We start from the raw sequence: 25,205 nt of genomic DNA on the forward strand, positions 1-25,205 counted from the left end.
CTGCACAGCCCTGGACACTATGGGCAATTTAGCATGGCCAATCCACTTAGAATGCACACCTTTGTACTGTGGGAGGAAACCATGCAGACACAGGGAAAATGTGCAAATGCCTCACTGATAGTCACCCAAGGGTGGAATTGAACCTGGGTCCCTGACGCTGTGAGGCAGCAGTGCTAATCACTGAGCCACTGCACCACCCATGAAGCTAATTGTCAAAGTAACAATGAAGTAATGGAATCAGAACTCTTGTGGTGCAGTGGTAGTGCCCCAACCTCTGAGTCAGGAGGCCCAGATTTAGGTTCCACCTGCTCCAGTGGTCTGTAATGACATTTCTGAACAGGTTGATTAGAAAATAACTGAAGGAATGGAAACCAGTGGAATACAAATCTTCGTTTGGTGTGTTCCACTCGTGACTGCTGGTACTCTATTCAAACCTGTTTCATTTCAGTTGCTATTATCTAAAAAGGAAGAATGTTCTGTCTCTTTGAAGCTGAAATACTGAGAATGATAAATCCTAGCACTTACTCCTTTTTATCAGCAAACGTGTAGGATCTGCTCCACGGGTTCTCAATGAGTTCCCGCTGGGCAATGTGGAGGTCAGGCAGAAAGGCAGACACTGACCCTTCCAGTAGGTGAGGTTTCCCACAGACTGCATACTCTGTCTTACACGAGTACAGGCATCTTGCAAAGAAACATACATTGTTGTCTGTAAAAGAATAGAGACAATTAATTCACAACATTGGCATAACCATATATTGACCTTATTTTGAAAACTGACAAATAGAGTTGCCAACTCTGACCAGACATAATCCTGCAAGCCTCAGCAATGACTTTCCCCCAGTCCACTTACCAAGTCAGTCTTCTTTTGCCCATCTTTAATACCTTTATAAGTAAACAACAAAAACATTCAAAAGAAATGAGAAAAGCACTATAATCTTTATGTTTTTGTTGTTGACAGAATCCAGGAGATTAATCTCTGATTCCTGGTGGTTCCAGGACATTGCTGGTAGGTTAACAGACCTACAAAGCAGATATTACAGGAACGGCAGGTGTGTACTTTGATACTTCATCAACATCCAAAGGAATTAAGAGAACTGTTCAGCTTTCAACTCTGGCTGGAAACAAGAACTTCCTGCTATTTGGGTCCTCAATGTTCCTTCATTTCTGTGGACAGGCATGTAGAAAGATCCTCTGCTGCATTTCTTGTTCACAAGGTCGTTATTTTGAACTGAATAAAACATTTTGCAAAATAATCTGTCACCAGATTATATTGACAGATTCATTCCATTACCACTGGGCAACAGTGAATAGCTTAGTACAAACAGTTGGGAGTTTTATTTGGTTACCTTTCGTAATGAGGAAGTATTTGTGTAGATGTTTTTCACAAAAAGTTAACATGGGAAAGATGACATTGTATGTGAAAGGAGCAACTTTATAGTCAAATAACGTTATTCTTTCACACTTCTATACATTCTTATAACCATCAAAGGGAGAGGGATCAAACATTATACTAGTTTACTAAAATAGTTGAGTTGCCAAATTTAAAATAATAGAAATTTGCCTGGCTATCCACTTTTGCTAAGTGGAAATCCTTTCATAGTAAATGCCTCAACATAATAGAAAAATGATGAAATATGTCATGGGTTTATCAAATGTAGAGCCAATTAAATAGCTAGAATCATTAAGTTATAGACATCTACAGTATGAAAACAGGACCTTCAGCCCAACTTGTCCATGTCGCCCAGTTTCCACAATTTAAACTAATCCCATTTGCCAGCATTTGGTCCTTATCCCTCCAAACCTATCCCATCCATGTATCTGTCCAAATATTTTTGAATGATGAAGTTGTACTTGCTTCCAGCAGTACCCCGGCAGTCTGTTCCACTCACTATCCTCTGTGTGAAATAATTGACCCTCTGCACCCTTTTCTATCTCTGTCCTCTCACCTTAAACCTATGCCCTCTAGTTTTAGACTCCCCTACCATAGGGGAAAGCGGTCTGCTTTCTACCTTATCTATGTCTCTCATGATTTTATAGACCTCTAAAAGGTCACCCTCAGTCTCCTATGCTCCTGGGAAAAAAGTCTCAGCTCAAGCAACCTCTCCTTATAACACAAACCATTCAGTCCAGTAAATCTTTTCTGCACTCTTCTTAATTTAATAATAGTTTAATAAAGCACATACATTAGTAATATCGAATCAGATGTAAATTGGCTTCCCTTTTTACACCGCAAAATTGTTACTGAATTTGGACATTATGAGAGAAGACTGAATATTGTTGTACATTAATGTAAGTGTTTTGGACTGTCACTTTGACAGTCTGATCATGTGACATCATGTTAATGTCTTTGGCCATTTTGGATAGAAACAGCTCTATCTAGCTTGGGCATTGCAGAATGAACACCTCCCTTAATAAAGCTCTTATTGTCATTAAACACTTCAGCCTTACAGCCTTCGTGAAGCATAACAAATATCTGAAATTATATTTTGGACAGGACAGTTGCAAATCTACTTTTCTGCTGTTCTGAATATCTCAGGCTGGCTTCTCCCATGCATTTTCCAAAAGAGTTACTCTTTGCAGTTACTATGTTGAACAATGATTGTACACAAACCCAGCTTTCCACTCATTGGAAAGATCAAAACAGACTCATGCCTATAATTAGATGTAAGATGATTAAACCGTTTTTAGCTTCTCTTAGTTGGAAGAAAACTAAGTAGCTTTTCAGTTGTCATAAAGCTTTTGTTCTGAACTACACAGGCTTCTGTAAAGTTTGGCTTCTTTCTTCATTACCTGGTGAGATGAAAAAGGTGCCTTTCAAATCTTCATTTCTAGTCAGGTCTCTGACTTCTTTACTTAGGTTAAGCTTTCGGCCAGCCACTGGTGGAACACGCCGGAAATCAAGAATTCTTTAATGGAAAGCAAATACAATGAATAATAAATTTGATTCGCATATCTTCAGACAAAGTTAGTGCATATGTGCCTGAGGTGCAGGGATTTAAATTCCTGAACGATTTGTTACTTTAACAGCTACTGTGTATAATCTGTTGTTTAAAATAAAAAGTGGACAATCCTAACAGCCCCAGTGCCATTTGGCTTGAATACCTGACAGGGACTGTTGACGGTGCATATTCCTAAATTTCTTGTAATATAGCAGCAGGAGAAAGCCATTTAACCCTTGAGCCAGTTTTACAAGATCATGGCTGTTCATAACCCAACTTCATTTACTGACCTTTTTCCTTAATATCTTTGGTTAATAAAGATCTATCCATCCCGCAGAGTTCCAACCTCCTAACACTGTTTGCATATTTTCTAATTCACTCCTCAAAAATCAATGCCCCAGTCCCATGAAACTCTAAGTAATGGATTTCCTATGTTGGCTATGGGACCCCAATTCGCTTTTGATTTCCATTGTTTCTAGCTTTCATCATTTGGAAAGACCCCCATTCCATCCTATTAGGCCCAAAGTCTTGGTTATCTCCATCAAAATTCATTTGTCAGAGGTTTGTCTAATTGCTTGGTCTATTTGTATCTCTTTATAATTTTATGTATCCATCCACACTACTTACAATGCTCCTTTTCTTTGTGTCAAATGAGGACATATGGCTATTTAACCCATCAGCATGTCTTTATGCACAGTTCAATTCCCAACACAAATCTTTGTGGGACACCAGTAGTTATATCCAATTAGCCCATTATCCCTGCTCTCTGTAGACCCTGTCATATACAACAATGTCAGTGAAGCTTTTCGATCAGTTAATGATGAAGACTGAATATGGAAATCCCTTCTCTCCCTTTCTTATTCAGATTGTTGTTTGAATGCAAAATTTGAGTGCACCGTTTTATAGAGTCTATACTTGTGGACAATGTAACGATGATTGCTAAGTCACTGACAACTTGTATTCAAAGACATTTTGATGCTGTGGGTTTAAAATATAACTTGCAAGCTGACACACAACAGGGAGGGAGCAGAGCCAGTTGTTTTATACACCCCATGATAATTTTTCTTTTCACTGCAATTGAGTTTCACTATCACATGTCTGGGACAAATTCAATTCCACTTCCTGAGCAGTGGAAGGGCTGTGCTGTATTAGTTCACAGTAAGGCTGCTAGATGGATGGATCAGCTCTTAGTGCATTCCCCATTGAGGGGGAAGGGAATGAAAGGTTTGCATTCCTCTTCAAACACACATTCCAGACTGGAACCAAGCCTGAGTCACAACATCTTTCCAGTTTAGGGGCAACAGGGGGAATGTAAACTGGATGGCAATACGTTGCTCCTGTGAAAGAAAACATTAAGATGAAAGAACAAAGTAAAGACAGATTTTTAAGAAACTTATTGATTTCCAACATCTTCCACTCCACAGTTAAGTCTTAGCAATAAAAAGTGAATTAAAAATAAAATCCAATCTCCACCCAATTGTTTTTGTAGATGTCTCACCCTACAGGGAACTTATATATGATTATATTGGCTCTCAATAGTTTACGTGGTTGACATAATTATAGTATTTTGGCTTAAACCTTACGTGGAATGTGAGCCAGTTATAATCTTTGCAATAACAATATTTATGAAGATTTGTAAGGAGTACAACTTCATAAGGGGACTTTCGTACAAAACCTTTCTATGCTCCAACACAGCATGGGTTTATTTCATTGCCTTGCCAGAGCTGGAATGTTTTTGATATTTCAAAACTTAGAAATTCCCTTTTGTTCTAATCAGAAATGGATTCTGGCCTCCTTTATGAAAAATGAATGATTCATAACATCATTAACACTAGAAGATGTGTTTTGGGGTTCCTGGGGGGATATCATTATTCTGTTCTCATGGTTAAATGTGCATTCCCAAAACTGATAATGGAAAATACTTTTAAAAATTTTATGAGGGAGGAATATAATTTAAAATGTATTTAAATCAAACAATGGCCCACCACTAAGTGTCAATTAATTCAGTTGTGTACAGATAGCTTGCTCTCACTTGTGCTTAGCTATTTAGAAGTGATGTTACGGTTTTCTGAGTTCTCTCCTGATTCACTTCAATCATAAGGCTTTTAAAGTGATACTCCCAATGAATTGAATTTATGTGGCTGGAATTAAAGGCACCCTGTTCACCACAGCTAAAAGAACATCAGAAAGAGCAGGCCAGCCCCTCAGCTGTCCAAAGACATTGAACAGAGACAAGCTTCTGCCCTCTACCCACCCAATACCAGGATGTCTTACCTCAGTTCCTGGGCTGGATGCCGTGGGCAGGATCTCTATCTGCTGCTTAAATCCCAGTCACAGCATTAACTGGGCATTAATTGGTTGCTTAAGGGCTTTAACTGGTCCACATGTTGACTGGCAACTTGACATCTGGTACCCCCACTCAGTAAAAAGGGGGTGTAATAGACAACTGGTGGCAGGCATGTGCCGACTGCACTCTCCCCACCCCAACTTAGGGATGTGCAGGCTAGGTGTATGAGCCACGGGAAATGCAGGATTACAGGGATAGGGTAGAAGGGTGGGTCTGGATTGGATGCTCTTCAGAGGGTCGGTGTAGGCTCGATGGGCTGAATGGCCAGCTTCCACAATGTAGGATCTTCAAACCCACAAGCAAGAGAACATTAATTTTCACCCCAGGTGCTTGTATTCACACTAGCATTTACGACAACATTTAGAGAAAACAGAAATGTTAATTCCCAAGATCATATTGCTCAAAAACTTCTTGCTTTTGGTCCTTCAATAAATCACCAGAAAGTTGAGCAAGATGGCAGGTGGATTATTGTAAAAAACCATTAATTCAATAAAATCTCATCCTGCCTACTTGGTCTGTGCTTACAAGACCCAGTACAATGCTACGAGGCTGACTTAATCCCATCTGAAATATTGAGTCAGCTGCTCATTTATAAATTCCAATCAACTACGAATAGACAATAAATGTTGCCTTTCCACTGTTTAAATATTAATCAGTTAAAAAAAACTTGCATCAAAAATTCAAACCCTACAGAGCACTACAAAGACCAACAAGAATTAATGAATACATTAATATATACAATGAAGTGAATCATTGTTCAATCGCATTATTCTACCAGGGAGCTATTGCTATTGAAGTCTGTAAAAACATAGAAACAGCCCGTAATTCATTTCATTGCCACCTTAGTGTTAGCAAAACCGCATTCCATTTTCACTCAGTTACACTGGATTCTTTAATTTGGCCTTACCTGTCCAGGTGAAAAGCAGCTATTTCAGCATTATGTCTTTGAATGTCAACAAAATAAAATACATCTGCTGGAGTTTCGTCCTCTCGTTTCTGCCTGAGAAAATGGAAGGAATATTTCTTTTGTAGTGTGGATCATTCATCATTCAACAAATTAAAGGGTAGCATTAACCTGGTTATTACGTGCACACATGCACATTACCTCTGTGAATTATTTCTTTAATTCTCCTCTTAATGGCTCTTCCCATGATTTCACAGTGACCTACTGACTTCCTGCAATCTGCTGTGTAGCCAGCTGTCAGAAAGAGTCTGACTCCTTATGTTCTGAATACCTTCTTTTAACTGCTGGACTAGTCAGTGATAGGCCATGGAGACACATACATTCATAAACCATCCTTTAAGAAGATATTGGATGGTCATAGTTACATTCCGGCAGAAAGACCATGGAAGAATTTATTTTTTGTTTTCTTTCTGACTGCATATCCACAGTGTACAGTAATGATATTGTCAAACAGAAGTAATTGCTGCTGATTTTAAATCTTCTTACAACATTGGTTGGTATGGTCATGGTAACAGAAAGACAGGAAAAGAGAGATGCAATCAGAATTGAAGGAGGTTGTCAGAGATTTTGAGGGTTTGTGCGCTACCATCCCCTTTTGCCTTGAACCATCACCCCATCTCTCCTGCCTTTCCCCATTTAGTCTCTCCTGCCTTTCCCCATTTACACACCTTCCCTTTCAAGCTTTCCTCCTCTCCCATCTTTCCCTTCCCCTGAACTTGCTTAAACATAAAAAATTGGCAACTTTTTGCAGTTTTGATAGAAGGTTATTGAGCGGAAATATTAACTGTGCTTCTCTCTCCATTGATACTGCCTGACTACTTGAATATTGGCAATGGAGGAACTAAAACTACATGAATGAAACAAAGCAGAAGAGACCTGCTGGCTAATGTTAATGCCATATGCCCTGAAGACTTGCATGTAAAACCACTTTAAAATGGCATTTCCTAAATAGTAAAATGCATATTTGCTGTTTGAAAATCAAATCTATACTTAACAAGCATGGCTGTGTGTGTTCCTTTTTTAGTCCAATGCAGGCATTAAATCCTTGAAAATGAAGTATTTTTACAATAGGTGGAATTTTCCAATCCCCAGTATGGCATGCACAATGGCAAAAAGTAAGAATAATAGAATCCCGACAGTATGGAAAGAGGCCATTTGGCCCATCAAGTATACGACAATTCTCCGAAGATCATCCCACCCAGACTCCTACCCCATCCCCATAACCCTGCATTTCCCAAACCTAATCCATCTAGCCTGCACATCTCTGAACATTATGTGGCAATTTAGCATGGCCAATGCACCTAATTTGCACATCTTTTGACAGTGGAAGGAAACTGGAGCATACGGAGGAAACCCACACAGACCCAGGAACAACATGCAAACTCCATAAAGATACACGAGAGTGGAATTGAACCTGGGTCCCTGGCTCTGTGAGGCAGCACTGCTAACCTCTGAGCCACCATGCCGCCCTTGTTGGGAAATAGAGATAACAAAAAGTATCATTGGGGTGACTATTCCCATATTTTGGCTAAATGTCATTTTTGCTGAGATTCATGTGAGGTTTAACATGCCATAGTCACCAGACTGTGCTCCCGAGTACATCTAGGAAGAATACCCATCGAGGTGAAAGTCTCTTGAGTTGGTGGAGGTGCAGAGAAAAATTCTGTGAGTGTATCATCTCAGGGCTCAGCAGCTTCCTCTTGAGGTCTCTTCATCCCCACAAGTGGTCATGCTCTTCTCTGGTTAATCCAAGAATCTTGTTAATGCATGGAGTGAGGAGCTGATGTCCACCGTCCCCTCCCACCACCCATTGGTAATTCACTTCTCAGCTCAATTAGGGGACAAATTCTCTTGCAATGAGACAACGGCCGGGTTGAATATGATGGAAGTGGATGGAAGAGCTGTTAGTGGTGATACATTAGCAGGAGACGTGGTAAGGTCTCCCCAGTGACTACGAAGCTCAGATGGCAGCAAGTGTTAGCAGTTGGGGAATGAGATGGATGGGAGTCATTGCGTGGACTTGATGGATGGAATAGTGAGAGTTCCAGTCCATGAGCTTTAGTGTGAAGCGTGTGCAGTGGCAGAGTTAGAGACAGTGGTGGCCCAGGAGGTGTGAGGTAGCAGAGAGACGATGGTGGCCCTTATCTTGAAGGATGCAGAGGATCATTGGCCTTTTCTTTCATTGCAGGCTGTCCCCTCCTGACTTGAAATACAGCACTCACCTGAGCTATTTAGGTCCAGGTGGCATGACCTCTTGTGGCAGTCTGCAGGAGAGAAGACAGCCCTCCTCTTCACATCACCTTCAAGTCCCTGTCTGTAAAGTGTGGAGGAAGCCTTTCTTTCCTCTCATAGAATCACAGAATCCCTCCAGTGTGGAAACAGGCCCTTTGGCCCAACAAGTCCACATTGACCCTCTGAAGAGTAACCCATCTAGACCCATTCCCCGAACCTATTACTCTACATACACCCCTAATTAATGCATCTAACATACACATCCCTGAACATTATGGGCAACTTAGCTTGGCCAATTCACCTAACCTGCACATCTTGGGATTGTGGGAGGAAACTGGAGCACCCTAAAGAAACCCACGCAGACATGGGGAGAATGTGCAAACTCCACAGAGACAGTTGCCCGAGGCTGGAATTGAACCCGGGTCCCTGGCGCTGTGAAGCAGCAGTACTAACCACTGAGCCAGCTGTGCAATGTGAGGGCCGGTTCCTGGTTTGCAGTATTGGAAGTTGAGCACAGTTTGCTTTAAATATGATAAAGGCAGTGGGAACACTGGGAAGCACCAGCAACAATGAGCACTTCCCCTGACGTGCCATTCCATAAGAAAAGTCCTCAAGAGCCCATTTAAAAACTAAGAAAGTGAAGGGCAAAATGTTGTATGCCATGTCAGACAGGGCCCCATGAATCTCACTAAAACAAAACAAAAAGACAAGTTCCACCTCATGTATATTTTCTTTGGCTGAGCTCCCAAGGTCTTTACAAAATCTGAACTGGATCAGTCTGAATTTTGCTTTGTTTTTGCATTTGGGTGGTCTATGAAAGCAATCCCCCTGCTCATCGGGTGAGATCATCAATTGCTAAGTTGGACTGTCCTATTAGGAATCCTAGACTGAACAGGGACTGAGATTTTTAACCTGCTGTGATTGACACTCAAAACAAGCTCAAATTCAACCAATTTATCTCGTGAATTGCTTCCTGGTATCAGTTAGTAATACAAATATTAAGGAAAAATTGCGTTTATCAGACACCTTTCCAGACTTCAGGATGTCACAATGCGTTTCACAGTCCATTAAGTACTTTTAAGGATAATTCCTTTTGTAATGTAGGAACTGGAGCAATCAATTTGTAGATAGCAATGTAATAATGATCAATAAGCTGATCTTGTGATGTTGGTTGAAGGATATACATTGATCAGGGCACCAGGGATAATTCCCTTGCTCTTATTAAAATTAGATTCATGCGCTCTTTTGTGAAAATTGAGGGGGCAAGTTCAGTTTAGCATCTCCTCCAAAAGACAGCATGTATAATAGTGCAGCACTCCAACATTATGCTGGAACTTTGTGCTCAAATGCACATTGTCTTCTATCCACAAATATTTGCCTCAGAGGCAAATGTCTGACTGACCGAGCCACAGCTGGCACATTAGTTTTTAATGCTTAGAGTTCTAAAGTATAATAACTGAGAGCCGCATCTTGAATAGCAGTTACACTTGAGTGTTACATGTTTGAACATAATTGAAATGCTCAATTGATATGAATTACCTTGTAGCTTGTGAACATCTTCTCAACTGTGAGCCAGTATTGCAGTTCATGAACACACTCCAACACGAATGTTGAAATCTGCATCATGTAAAGGTTGTGATTTGTTTTGCTTTAAACTTTGGCTATGGTGGTACTGTTGCAAAATCTACTGCACCAGGATGTATCATTTACTTTTACGGAACCCTGGAGTAGGGGGTCTTGATAATCAGAACACCTTTGCAAGTGGGTTGCAACAGTGTTGATGAGTAGTTTGGCCATATTTAAAAAAAATAGGAGACCCAGCAGCATGATTATTATGTATTCATTTGATGTTGAACAGCAAAATATGCATTTTACTTTAAATTTGTGAAATTTAAATTTTAAAGTGAGTAAGATTTCCACAGTGGATTGCAATTATCTTCACTTTAATTTCAGCAGAAATTTCAGAGAAATAGCAGAATCATGTATGCCATTTTTTCAAAGTTTTCAGCAATGCTACACCATAATCTCAGACAATCCCCTTGGGGGTCTTGGAAGTCTGACCATTTATTGTATAGTGACAGTTTTCTATGAAGGGAAAGAAGCTTTTAATCTTGGTACTGATTACTTCAGTTAGATTTGTGGGTGAAGCCACCTGCTTGCGACATGTGATATACAGTGGAATAATGAATTTCTTTAAGCATGAAGGTTAACAGGTCAAACTATAGGTCAAGACTGTAACTCACCTTCTTTCATAGGCCTGGTTACCTCTGACCATTGCTAATGAGAGGTAAATTCCATTTTATTGAGTGACCAAAAGTTTTGTGGTGGAGTTTGAAACTTGTTTTTCTGGTTCGTTGTAACATTTTAAAAACTGGAACTCAGTTCAGAATGTGGTATTTCCATTAATGTTGGTGACATTTGAGTGCATTTTCATTGAATCAAACTATGACCAGTGGTTGGAGACGGGATAGTCAATTAATTTTAATGTCTTAGAAATAATGGCTAAGGTTTTCTCACCAGGTGCTATTTGTTGTGAAGTTGTAACCATTTTCCTTACAATCATGTTTATGGTTGAGCAGAAAATAATAAAATGAAGTGACTCCTCCTAATTCCATGCTATACATTTCTATGACACCATTCACTTAACTCTCTTTGGTGTTCATTTACAGAACATGAGAATATTGTAAAGTTACTGCCTATTTCTCATTCCTATCTACTCTTGAAGGTGATGGCGGCTCATGTGTATGTGTGCAGACCAAGGTCAGTTAGTGTGAAAAGCTCAGTAATGACTCACATTGAATAATGTCCAAATCAGCAACATAACAGAGAGGAAGTCCAGTACCTTTTAGACTCATGGTAATAAACAATGCCTTTAAGGGCAATGGGAAGGAGAAAACAATTAGTAAGTTAAAAAAAAGGATTGTTTTATGGTTATTTTCAAGAAAATGATGAGCAAAAAATGCCAAGAATTAAAAGTAGTATGTGTCATTCCCAAGGTCTGTCTCTCGCAGTATCTCTGCAGTTTGATTTAAGCATATGGACATCAACAACTCATGGGAAAAATGCAATATCCTCAATCTTTCTTTGTACCCTTTTTCATTGGTATATTTATAGTAGTGATGAACAATTACAAAATCGAATCATCCACTCCAAAGTGAAAGAGTTACAGACTGTTTAATTTGCATTATTGGGTGTTGGTGAATTGACTTACCTCATAGGCTTGAATATTGCTTTGCCGAAATTCTGAAATTTTAGGAGCAGTTTCAGATGAACCCCACTTGGCTTCACAACTTGTGGGGAGAAAACACCAAGAAAATCAAACACACCAAGAAAATCAACAGATAAAATAATGTTTCATAACATATAGAATACCTTCATTTGAATACTGCTGTTAGCCACTACTCACTATCCAAGACAAACAGAGAATTAAAAAAAACTTGAAGCCAAGGTGCAGTGTCTTTATAACAGAGCAAGCACTTTCGGTTATATGAGGCAGACTGTCCATGTAGTTTTAAGTGGGAAATCCACAACTTCTGCCCACAATTCCCATCCTTCAGTTAAAAACTGTAATTCTCATGATTGAGGGAAAAGTGCTTCCTTCCGCAGAATGATGCCCTAAGTCCCAAACAATTAAACTAAGTGTAGTTTCACTTGTGTATTTCAGAATTACAAAACACTGACACTGGCGCCAAGCAAGCCAGCTTCTAGATAGCTGTAGCAATTTATGTCATGACCTTTCATTTCAGGGAATTACATCAATGCTAGATCAGCTCATACTTCATATTTATTATAATATAACCTTATATACACAATAACTACTGTAAAACTATTGTTCTTCCTGCACACCAGTACCAGATTGAGGTAGAAAGAATTCCAAGGTAGCGCATTCTGTTCTAAAATTAAATTTCCCTCATGATTACTGACATTCAGGTCAATCGTGTGATCATGAGTGCCCTTGAACATTTTGTGCAGAATTCTATGGCCTTCAGTGCACTTGAGATTTTCTGTTGCATACTGGGAGCCAAATGTAAATGTAATATAAAAATGATCCAATTTTACACATGGGGCAAAGATTGGGAAAGGCATGTAAAGCACCTTTGGAACCTTCTATGGGTGGCACAGTGGCACAGTGGTTAGCACTGCTGCCTCACAGCGCCAGTCACCCGGGTTCAATTCCCGCCTCAGGTGACTCTCTGTGTGGAGTTTGTACGTTCTCCCTGTGTCTGTGTGGGTTTCCTCCGGGTGCTCCGGTTTCCTCCCACAATCCAAAAATGTGCAGGTCAGGTGAATTGGCCATGCTAAATTGCTCGTAGTGTTAGGTGATGGGTAAATGTATGGGAATGGGTCTGGGTGGGTGGCGGGTCGGTGTGGACTTGTTGGGCTGAAGGGCCTGTTTCCATACTGTAAGTAATCTAACCTAAAAACAATTCTGGCATGTGTAGCCTGGATCACATTATCAACTCCTTAATGTTCCCAGTGTGCTGGAAAGTTATTAAGCACACTTTTGATTTTACTCTGTGCTAGGTATAATGTAACCTTGAATGGGAAAAAAAACCCTACTAAGTTGGCAGCTGAGGTGCTCTCTGATTTTCAAATCAGCATGTGGCACAGTAGCTGTATTAACTTAACCTTTGCCATGTTGACCTTTAAATCCTGGAGGACTGGGTGACATAGTGTGTCAGTCAGGCCCTGATTGAGAGGGGAAAGGGCAAGCAAACAGCATTATGTGAAAAACAGCCAGCATAGACATGATGGGTTGAATAGTCCCCTTCTGTGCTGCAGCCATTCTATGATCCTATGATATGAAACATCTTCTAAACAGCACTTCAACAAATTGCTTATTTATAAACTTCATATTTCCAATGGGATGAAGTTTTAGTTTGAAGGTAAACTACTCCCTTTGTGGAAAACAAACTTTGTACTGTTTGGCAAGACATTTTTTTGAGGTAAGAGAAACACAGTATACCAGGTCTGCTTCGAACAGCAACCTACACTTCAAAAACTGTTGCTCAATAGGACATAGACATGATGTTAATTGCCTAACACTCAAATCTTAGATAGTAATTCATATAGCATTCTACTTAGAATATTTAACTCCCCTCCTTCTAGTTACTACACAGGATCCTCATAGTAGTTTTGGCTCTAGACTTGATCCTTCCCCTAATGTTGGATCAAATATCTGGTATTTGCACATTTGGACACATGGTTCATTTCTCTACTTAAATACAAACACCATTTTATCAGCCTCAAACATTGTACTGTCCTACTGCTATGAGAAAAACACATTTTCATTTGTGGGCGGCACGGTGGCACAGTGGTTAGCACTGCAGCCTCACAGCGCCTGAGACCCGGGTTCAGTTCCCGACTCAGGTGACCGACTGTGTGGAGTTTGCACGTTCTCCCCGTGTCTGCGTGGGTTTCCTCCGGGTGCTCCGGTTTCCTCCCACAGTCCAAAGATGTGCGGGTCAGGTGAATTGGCCATGCTAAATTGTCCGTTGTGTTAGGTAAGGGGTAAATGTAAGGGTATGGGTGGGTAGCGCTTCGGTGGGTCGGTGTGGACTTGTTGGGCCAAAGGGCCTGTTTCCACACTGTAAGTAATCTAATTGGGCGGCACGGTGGCACAGAGGTTAGCATTGCTGCCTCACAGTGCCTGAGACCCGGGTTCAGTTCCCGACTCAGGCAACTGACTGTGTGGAGTTTGCACGTTCTCCCCGTGTCTGTGTGGGTTTCCTCCGGGTGCTCCGGTTTCCTCCCACAGTCCAAAGATGTGCGGTTCAGGTGAATTGGCCATGCTAAATTGCCCGTAGTGTTAGGTAAGGGGTAAATGTAGGGGTATGGGTGGATTGCGCTTTGGCGGGTCGGTGTGGACTTGTTGGGCCGAAGGGCCTGTTTCCACACTGTAAGTCTAAAAAAAAGGTGCAAAAGGTAATATTGATCAGGCTAAGGTTAAACAGATTTCATTGCAATCAGCAATGTCACAGTTCTCAATAGTAAGGGGTCTAAGTGCTCAAAACAAACACCTTTTCATTCAAAGGGGTTTGCTGAACAACTTTCTGTGTGCTTGACCAGAACTGAGTGTGAAAATGTTGCTGATGTGCTTTTAATAGCAGTGAGCATCAACCACAAATGACACAAAGTAGAAAAAAGTCAAATTGTTTTTTTCCCCTCTCCTGTTGAGTCACGCGTCACTTTCCTGTAGCAGGAACAGATACAAAGTTTACTTTAAACCAGCTCAAACAGTGAAGGTTCTGCTCAAATACAAGTGATTTATAGTGGCCAAAAATATCAAAGTCCAAAAACATCAGTTACATCACATAGTTTTAAGGTTGCTTCATTTTGTCCATCAAAGCAACTAATGCTTTTATTAACTAAGATTAAAATTTGATGCTTCAGGGTCTTGTGCTAATCTTGACATAAAGCAACAATATTAGGCTGCACTGTGATCGGCTTTTATTTACTGGAAAGCAAGAAATATGATTCAGAATAGAGAAGGTTAAATTTCACTCATACCTTCTTTACAATTGCATCTGCCATTCAAAGCCTTTTCATCGTACGTGTAATCTATGAAATATGTAAAAATATTTTATTTATAATAATTAAAAGATTAAAAATTAATCACCTAAGAAGGAGGGAGACTGCCATTTCTGGGTATCTATGAAGCAGTTTATATTTCAGGGCGATTCCAAAAGTGACAGTACATAACTGAAGAGCACAATTTGACCCTGTTTCTGTACTGCAGCAAGGTCAGTGTTGTTTGGGAGGCCACCTCACACCACTTAAATTTGACAACGTGTAACTCTAGTGCTATACCAAAGCAAACGTCAAACATGCTCAATTTGATCTTCTGTAAACTTTTGAAACTTAAGCTGAGCTTATTTAAATGTTTGAAGTAAACAAGCAGTCTCGTCTGGTGCACTTTTGGCTACACAAGTTAGCTTCAACAACACGCAGCAGGATTACATTATGATTATAACTGTCCGCTTTGATTTTCAAGAGATTTTGTATAAAATGTACAGCCAAAAATTGTACAAAATCACTCTCAAATAATAACTTTCTTAAAAATGTTTTATTTCCAAACACAATAGGGCCTTTGAATGAAACAGATCAAGACCAAGGCAACTTGGTAACATGTTCAGTGAAAGCAGTTTGAATTGAATTGATTAATTGAATTGAATTTATTGCCACGTGTTCCGAGACACAGTGAAAAGCTTTGTCTTGTGAGCAATACAGCCAGATCACAGAGTTAAATAAAAAGGCAAATCAACATCTGGGTTTGTACAGTTGCCACTACCAGCCTTCACTTCTGTCTTGATCTCTGTGTTTCTGACAATAATTGTTAATAATCTGATATCATTCATTAACCCTTCAACTCCTCCATATTCCATGTAAAACTGCTGTACACTCTAATGCACCAGACCTGCATTTATCATGTCCGAGAAGATACAGAACTGTGTAATTAAACATTTGTACAATCCTGTTTCTATGCTCTATACAGGATATCTATTTAATTTAGCTCCAAAGCTCTGTTTCTTTTATAGTTAAGAGTATAATTACAGGAATCTGTTAGAAATTTGAATGAACAATAGATAAGATAATAAACTAATCAATTATTAAATAAGACACTGAATAATGCTAAAATATTTACACACATTGAAAATTATTCAGGAGTTTGCTGTGTCAAACTGTACAATAGAAACCTGGGATTTATGTTGTTTTTACTTCATTAGCAATTTGCTTCTTTATTTGTTTTGGCAAAACTCAAAGCTCTCTTTTGAGTCTTCATGCATCACAGAAACATTTTACTTACTCCAACAACAGTAATTACTTTTGACCTAAGGTAGGAGCATTCCAAATATCACATCTGGTACTTACATAATGATGGAGTCACTATTCATTCCAACATTCCCCTGAGACAACCATCGCACGATTCTGGATTAACACTGAGTACTGCTGATGTCTGAATGAGCTGGGATTCATTCACAAAAAACACAAAGGCCTTTGATGTTTTCAGCACTTTTATTGCTCCTATGGTTTAATATTCCCTGGATAGCAATTTGATTTCTGCATGGAAGCCAGGCCTATTACACATTACAGATAAGGAAATTAATCCAAGAAAACCTGATTATTATTAACCTTCACCTTCCTGGCTCGAAAGCAAGACACTATACCTTATCAGGGTCAGTTGTAAAATTCACCACTGATGTAGTCAGAAAAAACCTTGTGATAAACGAGTCTCATATTCCTTATTCTTACTCGAAAAGGCCTCAAAACAAACACTTAAATACCTGGCGAAATTGGGAATTTACTTCCAAAGGTACAATCTAAAAACGAAGGGGATGTGGTTTGGAACTGAGATGAGAATTTCCTTTACTCAGAGGGTGGTCAATCTTTGGAATTCTCTACTCTAGAGGGGTGTGGAAGCTTAGTCTTTGAGTATATTTAAAGTAGAGGTTAATTTATTATTGTTGTAAAGTGTTATGAGAATAGGGTGGGTAAAAAAAAACAGTCAGCCATGATGCTATTAAATGAATTCCCCAATCAGGGGAAATGGCTTACCTGCATCTGCTATGTCGATCCCTTTCAGTAGTTTCTAGATTTCAATGTGATCACCTCTTATACTTAAAACTAGAGAGAATACAGGTGCAATCTGCCTAGTCTCTTCTTAGGACAGGTGTGTCATCCCAGGAATAAATTTCTGATGTGAAAATCTTTGTCACACTCAGTTCATGGCAACAATATCATTCTTGAGATAAAGAGACCAAAAGTACACACAGCTCTCTAGATGCAGTCTTACCAATCTCCTATTACGACTGAAGCAAAACTCACTGTTCCTGTACTCCAATCCTCTTGTGATTAGTGGGGACATTCCTCTAACGTTTCCAATTCTGTTCCTATGTTTGTTCTGTTTTTTACCACAAAGATGAAGTTCACAGTGTTACTTTCATTCTGGCAATGTATATATGAATGAATGGAATAGCAGCAGAGGTAGATCTTTGACCCCTTAAACCTGCTCCACTATTCTGTAAGATCATGGCTGCTCTTTTTATGCTTCATATCCCACCTTCCCATCTACCCTAATAATGTTTGATTCCTTCACCCAAGAAGAATTTACTAACCTCCACCTTAAGAATATTCAATAACCCTGCTTCCACTGGCTTCAGAAGCAGAGATATTTCCAAAGTCACACAATCCTCTGACAGAAAATAGTTTTTCTCATCCATGTCCTAATTTTAAAACAGCCTCCCTTAGTTCTAGACTCATAAGTGGAAACATTATTTCCAGGTCTTACCTTGTCAAAGCCATTTAGGATTTTATATTCTTCAGCACATCACCTTTCACTCTTCTAAATTCCATTGGAAATGAGCCCAGCCTGTATCACAAGGCAACCCACTCACCAAACAGTATTAGCATTTATCATTCCCATAAACCAGCTCTGAACCATCTCCAACATATTTTCATCCTCTTTTTTCATCTCCCATCAAATAAAAAGATCAGAACTGCTCACAATATTCAAGATATAGTCTCACCAATACCCTGTATTATTGAAGCATTATATCCTTACTTTTATGTTCAATTCCTCTTGTTCCATAAGCTTTCTTCATTACGTGGTGCACCTGCATACTATTGTTTTGTGACTCATACACTAGATAAGCTAAATTCCATTGCATCTCAGAATTCTCTACTCATTCTCCATTTTCATAACACATTACTTTTTCATTCTTCCTGCTACAGTAAACAACTGTATAATTTTCCCACATTATACTCCAGCTACAAGATTTCTGACAATTCACTAAACCTATGTATATCAATCTGCAACTTCCTATGTCTTTTTTACAATATACTTTTCTACTTATCATGGTGTTATCATAAAATTTAGCTGCCATGCCTTTGCTTCCTTCACCTAAATTATTGATGGAAACTGTAAAGTGTTGAGGTCCCAGCACAAACGTTTGTGGGCCTCCACTTGTCAGATCCTGTCAATCAGACAACGACCCATTTACGCATATTCTGTTTTCTGCTAGCCAGATAATCTTCTAGTCATGTTAATATATTACCCCCCAAACCAGGAGTTTTATTTTGCACAGTAACCTTTAATGCACCATCTTATCAATTGCCTTCTGGAAATCCAATACACTACATCTACAGGTTCCCCTTCACCTTTTGTAAAGAGCCTTGTGTAGAGTGAGAGGAGATTTAGAGTCATAGTGATATGACTATGACTCTAAAACTCCTCCTACTTTACACAAGTATATGGCGCAGGAAAGCCAGCACAGACCAGCTCACTTGGAAGGCCTGAGCCTTTGCTGTGGACCCTATGTACTGTGATGCATGACACCAGGAGACCATCATGTGGGTTTGCACCAATCCAAACCAATTGCAGTGGCTTTGTCTATTTGTAAGAGAGCTTACCAACTTCACTGATGTCAACAACAGCCAGGTCTTCAAGCAGGTCATCAATAAATGTTTCCAGTCGAGGGTACAATCCATAGCTATCAATTGCTAAGTGAAACTTCAGCCAATTAGAAGCCAGGTAAACCCGGGAGTGGTACTTTGTTCCTGTGTCCCCTCTTCGTGCTCTTCTCCTTCAAATAGAAGATAGAACAAATATAAAGGTTAGTGTATTGGCTTCTGTGAAACAAGTTATAGGATAAGGGCCTGAAAGCTGTAATGAAGCTAAAATTCAAAAGCCAACACCTCTCTAACTTGTGTTTTGCTTTTGTGATTTTAAATATTGGTTTCACTTTGCTACACAAACAAGATTGTATTGAAGATCAGTAATTATGAATTGGAGAGTAAAAGGGACCAAAATGTAACAAAAAGTACCAGCAACTCAAACATGTTTGTGGATTTCTATTTGAAAACTATTAATCCGAGCAAACAGGTAACACAGAATCCCTACAGCACAGAAAGAAGCCATTCATCCCCTGAGTCTTTCTGACCCTCGAAGACCACCACCTAGACCCCGACCCTAACCCCTGCATTTCCCACAGCTAATCCACCTATTATACTATTACACATCCCTAGACACTACAGGGAAATCTAATCTCCAATCCACCCAACTTGCATGCCTTTGGATTGTGGGAGTGAACAAGAGCACTCGGAGGAAGCTCACACAGGTATGGGGAGAATGTGCAAATCCCACACAGTTACCTGAAGTGAAATCAAACGTAGGTCCCTGCTGCTGTGAGGCAGCAGTGCTAACCACTGAGCCATGGTGCTGCCCTTTGAGGTGGCATTCTGCCTAAAAGTTAGCACAGGAAATAAAACTAGATAAACGCTCTCACAGAAAAAAAGCAAATTACTGCGGATGCTGGAATCTGAAACCAAAAGAGAAAATGCTGGAAAATCTCAGCAGGTCTGGCTGCATCTGTAAGGAGAGAAAAGAGCTGACGTTTCAAGTCTAACTGACCCTTTGTCAAAGCTCATCTTGACAAAGGGTCAGTTAGACTCGAAACGTCAGCTCTTTTCTCTCCTTACAGATGCTGCCAGACCTGCTGAGATTTTCCAGCATTTTCTCTTTTGCTCTCACAGGAAGTTTTGAAAGAGTAAAGAAAAATTTAATATCGCACCAATAAATCAGCTTGGCCGAGGTTTTCTCCAGGCAGAGCAGCAAGAACACAAATAGTTTTTGTTCATCAGGTGTGTACAGTCTGGCACTGTTCACTGCTGTAATTGCTATGATGATGCTTTCAAATCTTCCCACTCTTTAAACTAAATAGTATGTAGTCTGACAAAATAAAAGTAGTTGCCTTTTTGTGCAGCTATGGAATGCTGAACAAGTCCCTCAATAATGACTCAAAGCAAGAGCTTACATGAAACAATCTGACATTAGTTAGCATCTTTAAAGGAATATAAATCCTTAAATTAACACTATGCCAAGATGACTATTCTCTACTTATTATAGATTTTGAATCAACACTTATGTGACTTTTTGGTAACATTTTCAAATAGCAGAAAATATGAAGCTTAATCTTCCATTTCACTGAAATGGTGGTTTTGGTTCCACTGATATTAGAACTTGCAGCTATTTCACTGGGCTAAGCTCATAAGATCAGTTGATGTTGGCTTCACTGTGTAGATACAAGATGTTTCTAATTCAGAACTGCTGCAGAAACTCAACAGGTCTGACAGCATCTGTGGAGAAAAACAGAGCTTATGTTTCAAGTCTCCATCCAAAGAAGATTCACATCAGACTTGAAACATTAACTCTGTTTCAGTCTCTACAGATGTTGTCAACACTGCCAGGCTTCCCCAGCACATTCTGATTTTATCTCAGATCTCCAGAATCTGCAGTACTTTGCTTTTATTGGAGTTCCCAAGTTGGGCCTGTCAACAGGGGACCACCGACAGTGCAGGGAGGAGAATATTGCACAGCTTCAGCTTTTAAAGGCTGTTTTTAACTGCAGAGTACAAATGATTTCAATTTCAACAGCCTTCTTACTTTCTTAAAAAGTCCACTATCTGGACACCATATTTTGTTGTCATTAGGGGGAGTTTGCAAGCAGTCTGTAGAATGTGATTGCAATTGTGATGAATTTATCCTGGATACTCAGAAAGCAGCCAAATCACTACCACTGGGCAGAAGGAGTATAAGTTGACTAGTGACACACTGAAGACACAAACTTAAGGCAGAAGACGAGGGATTGTGGAAGAGCTCTAGAACAATTACAACATTTAAAAAGGCATCTGGATGGGTATATGAATGGAAAGGGTTCAAACGCTGGTAATTGGACTAGATTTATTTAGGATATCTGGTCGGCATGGACGAGTTGGACCAAAGAGTCTGTTTCTGTGCTGCACATCTCTATGACGCTATAACTCTAGGTTTGCACTGCTATCTGTTTTCTCCTTCAGATGGTTGAAACACAGAGCTTTTTCCTTGATTGAAGGAGCACCTGTACATTAACAGGATGGAAACCTTGGGGCACAAATGGTCTGCCTTCAGCAGTCCCTTGCCTGCAAGAATTGCTGGATAGAACTGTGGCATTTTCACAGACAGTACACTTTTGTGCCATTCTACATTCCTGGCAGTCCCTACCTTGCTTATATTCTCAGATAGGTTGCCTGTCAGGTGAGGACTGAATGATCCCTATTGTGGTCTGCACTGAAGAATGACATTAATTGAAAATTAGCTGTTTCTTGGAGTAACTTCACTGCAGCAGAAGCAGCCTCAGACTTAACTGAAAAGTTCCAAGAATGCAAAGAACAACTGGCAGGTTTGACGTATAAGTTAAAAATGTGATTTGCACCCAATCCTAATTAGCAATGATGCTAATTTTAACAGTGTTTATTGTTGTGTATACATTTAAGTGTACAGAACTCCCATTGTGTGACCACTGATTAAAGTGCACAGCAATTTTATGATGTGTCTTCTTGATCTTACTGCTGCTTTGTTAAAAATATCTTGATAATAATTTCAAGGCAAAATTCCCATTTTTTAATAATAAATAAAGTTGAGAGTTTTATTGTCAAACTATGATAAACTGCCACATTATTACTTAAATGCACGTGAGAACGTGTTATTACATACCCATATCAATGAACATCATTTATGGGAAGTTCTAATATGTTTCAGTGAAAACACCTTAAATATAAAAAAATTGCAGCATTTTTTAACCTGATTTATACATTACAAAATATGCTTCATATGTGGACAACCAAAACTGTTTTTCATTATTAGACTTCTCATTATGTATAAAAGGAAAGATAAAACACAGGAACACAAGTATAAGCCATTCAGCCCGTTGATTCAGCTCTGCCATTCAATGATATCATCACTGCTCTGATCATCCACAACTCCACTTTTCTGCCTTTCCCCTTTAAACCTCCATTTTCCTACTGACTAAAGTTTTGTTTCTCGCAGCCTTGAATATTCTTAATGATCAGCCTCAAAATCCCTCGGCAGTAAATCACTCTATGGATTCACTACCCTGAAAAAAGAAAATCCTCATCAACTCTGTCTTTAATGAATGGCCCCTTTCTCGAAGATTAACTGTCTTGTCCTAGAGTCTCCCACAAGACCAGACAACCTCTACACATCCACCCTGTCAAGCCCCTTAAGACACCATGAGTACAAGTCCAAACTACTCAATCTTTCCTCATAAGAAAATCCCTCCATTCCTGAGATCAACCAATTAACTTTCTTTGTACTCCAATAATCATATACTTTCTCTTAGATAATGGGACCACAACTGCTCTCAGCCTTCTATGTGTCTTTCAATTAGTATAATTTAAAATGTATAATTTTATGAAGATCTCTACTTTTACACTCAATTCCCTTTGAAATAAGGACCAATAGGCTTTTTGCCTCCCCATTACCCGCGGAACTAGAACGTTAGCTTTTCATTATTTATGCATGACGGTTCCTCAAATTCCTGAGTTGCTTTCTGCAGTCATTTGCATTTTTATCAATATTCAGCTTCTCTTTTCTTCCTGTTAAAAGTACATAGCCCCACATTTTCCCATTGTGGGGCTAACACTGATCCCTGTAGAACTCTAATAGTTACAGGTTGCTATCCTGCATATACTCCCTTCTCCCACCTCTCTGTCTTCAATTGTATAGTAACCACATCACCATGGGTTCTTTTCTTATTAGGTATCTTAAAATGTGGCACCTTATCAAAATGCCTTTTGGAAATCCAAATATATTATATTCACTGGATCCCATTCTCTATCCTGAATAAAGCTGCCTAGATTTCTAGACTATCAGGTCACTTGAACTGAAAAAAATCAAGACATGAAAATGGTGCCACAACTCAAATGGCTAACTTAAACTGTGGTAATTGCTAAAATCCTTTTGCAAAACAAAACAACAGCCTAGTTTATGTGTAGCCAATTCTGAGGAAGAGGAGGGAAAATCCACAGATATCTATTTTGATTACATCAATGTCACTTGGTAAAACGTGTCACATAACTCATCATAAATAGACACAAAACATTCAAGTTATTAATAATATTGTCAAATTGGATAGCATCTGGCATTAAAAAAGTTATATTTATATTGCACCTTTCACATTCACAGGGCATTCCAAAGAGTTTTACAACCACTCAAGTGTTCTTTGAAGTGTGGTTACTGGTGTAACGCAATCTCCCACAAACAGAAATATTGCCAACATTTTCAAAGTATACCTGAGGCCAGATCAATTTATTGCAGATTCCTCCACGGTAAGGCTCCTTACCAAAATAAAGAGAAAGACACTTGAAAATGGAGCTGCTAGAATGGAATTCAAACATCAGCTGTTTGCTGGAAGATTGAACTTTGTTTAATTCGTCCCTTCATGCCAGAGGCAGAAGAATTTCCATAGATCTCAGAACAATTAAATAGTTGTTGGTGTCTTTTGCAACTGCAGAATTGCATCAGTAATTTGCATTGCTGCAGTCAGAATCTGCAGTGCTCAGTCCGGTGTTATTAAAGGAACAGACTCCTTGTTTGTTTCACTACCTAACTCTGCAAAGGACGCTTTTCCAGTCATTTTTGATTTCTATTAATTACATTTTGTTTATCATTTAACTCTGTGGTGAGGAATCTGGTCTTGTTTTTCCCTTCTGTGTACAAAACAAAGTTTATCTTCTTCCTTTGTACTGACAGCTCATCAAGTACAATTTCCTCAATATTAATGTTGCAATGCTGAAGCATTCATCAGCAGAGGGAGCTGTGTGTAGGTGTCCTGATAAATCAATTTGCTTGCGAATTGGTGCAAGTACTGACAGACCATTTATTGAGCAATAAAAATGCAGGCTCTTGGCCATTTCAGTGCAGACTCTGGAAATATTGCAGTGTTCATTAAAATAGGTGGGTTTAACAAAGTGAGGCTATAGGACTTGTTTCTACAACTGTTTTGCATTGCAGCCACTCAGCTCAACTGTTACCTTCATACAGACTACCTTCTGCTGGTAGAGCCATGATCAGTCACAGGGCAACTGTGGCACCATGACAGGACAACATTTCACCAAAAGGCAGTGAAATTTTCCCAGAAAGACTAGTGAATCCACCTGGAAATGCACAGAAAACCATAGATGCAGCAGGCAGCAAACCAGACAGCAGTTTCAGCCTGTCATCTGGAGGAAGATAGTTTTGGCACTCATCACCAATGTCTTCAGCCTTCCTGTCTGATTTTCTTCACCTCCATGTGCTCCTGGTCCTGGGGCATGTCTGCAGGTGGTACCACACTTGCCCAGAGTTGTTCTGTGTATGTATGGGATAGTAAAGAATTGTTGAAATGCAATAGGACTGCTGCACCTTTGGGGATGAAGTACAAATCTCAATGAACAAAGGTATGAAAAATAAATGGTTGAGAAAGGACAGCTGAAAGTGCACTGAGTCTGCTCAGCTCTCCAAATCTTCACACATTTTAATCAGAGGACGAAGAAGGCTGCTGTTCTTTTTTATATGAGTGTAACTTCCCCAAACGTATCGATGTTGTGATAGCAGGAAACTCCCAGCCATCATAGTATCTTGTCCTGGTGCAAATGAGCCCTGTGAGATTTGGGCAGGTCGCAAAGATTTCCAAAGGATTGTAGCAACTTATCTTTACCATATTAAAGAAGCTTTGTAAATAACTAAACCTGAGTTTCCTTGATGTTTTCTAGCACAATAACGATGAAATAATCATGTAAGTGTTAAAGATGGCAAGAAATTTCAAAGCATGCAGTTTTTCAACTGTTTCTCCATTTTCCTTGATGGTAGCAATTAGTTCCAATTTTATATAAAAAAAACACTTGG

At 39.5% G+C, this 25,205-nt stretch overlaps 1 protein-coding gene across 1 annotated transcript in view; it reads right to left on the minus strand.

Moving 5' to 3' along the window:
* Positions 1 to 25,205, minus strand: part of fam20a (FAM20A golgi associated secretory pathway pseudokinase) — a 52,174-nt gene that overhangs the window by 11,117 nt on the left and 15,852 nt on the right. Inside the window, exons 2-7 of the mRNA XM_060844812.1 lie at positions 18,893 to 19,065; positions 14,993 to 15,043; positions 11,694 to 11,772; positions 6,194 to 6,286; positions 2,791 to 2,906; positions 526 to 706 (exon numbers count right to left, since the gene is read on the minus strand). Of these exons, the coding sequence (XP_060700795.1) occupies positions 526 to 706; positions 2,791 to 2,906; positions 6,194 to 6,286; positions 11,694 to 11,772; positions 14,993 to 15,043; positions 18,893 to 19,065 (693 nt within the window). The remainder of the gene's footprint in view (positions 1 to 525; positions 707 to 2,790; positions 2,907 to 6,193; positions 6,287 to 11,693; positions 11,773 to 14,992; positions 15,044 to 18,892; positions 19,066 to 25,205) is intronic.

The sequence above is a fragment of the Hemiscyllium ocellatum genome, chromosome 25, assembly GCF_020745735.1.
Source record: "Hemiscyllium ocellatum isolate sHemOce1 chromosome 25, sHemOce1.pat.X.cur, whole genome shotgun sequence".
Lineage (NCBI taxonomy): Eukaryota > Metazoa > Chordata > Chondrichthyes > Orectolobiformes > Hemiscylliidae > Hemiscyllium > Hemiscyllium ocellatum.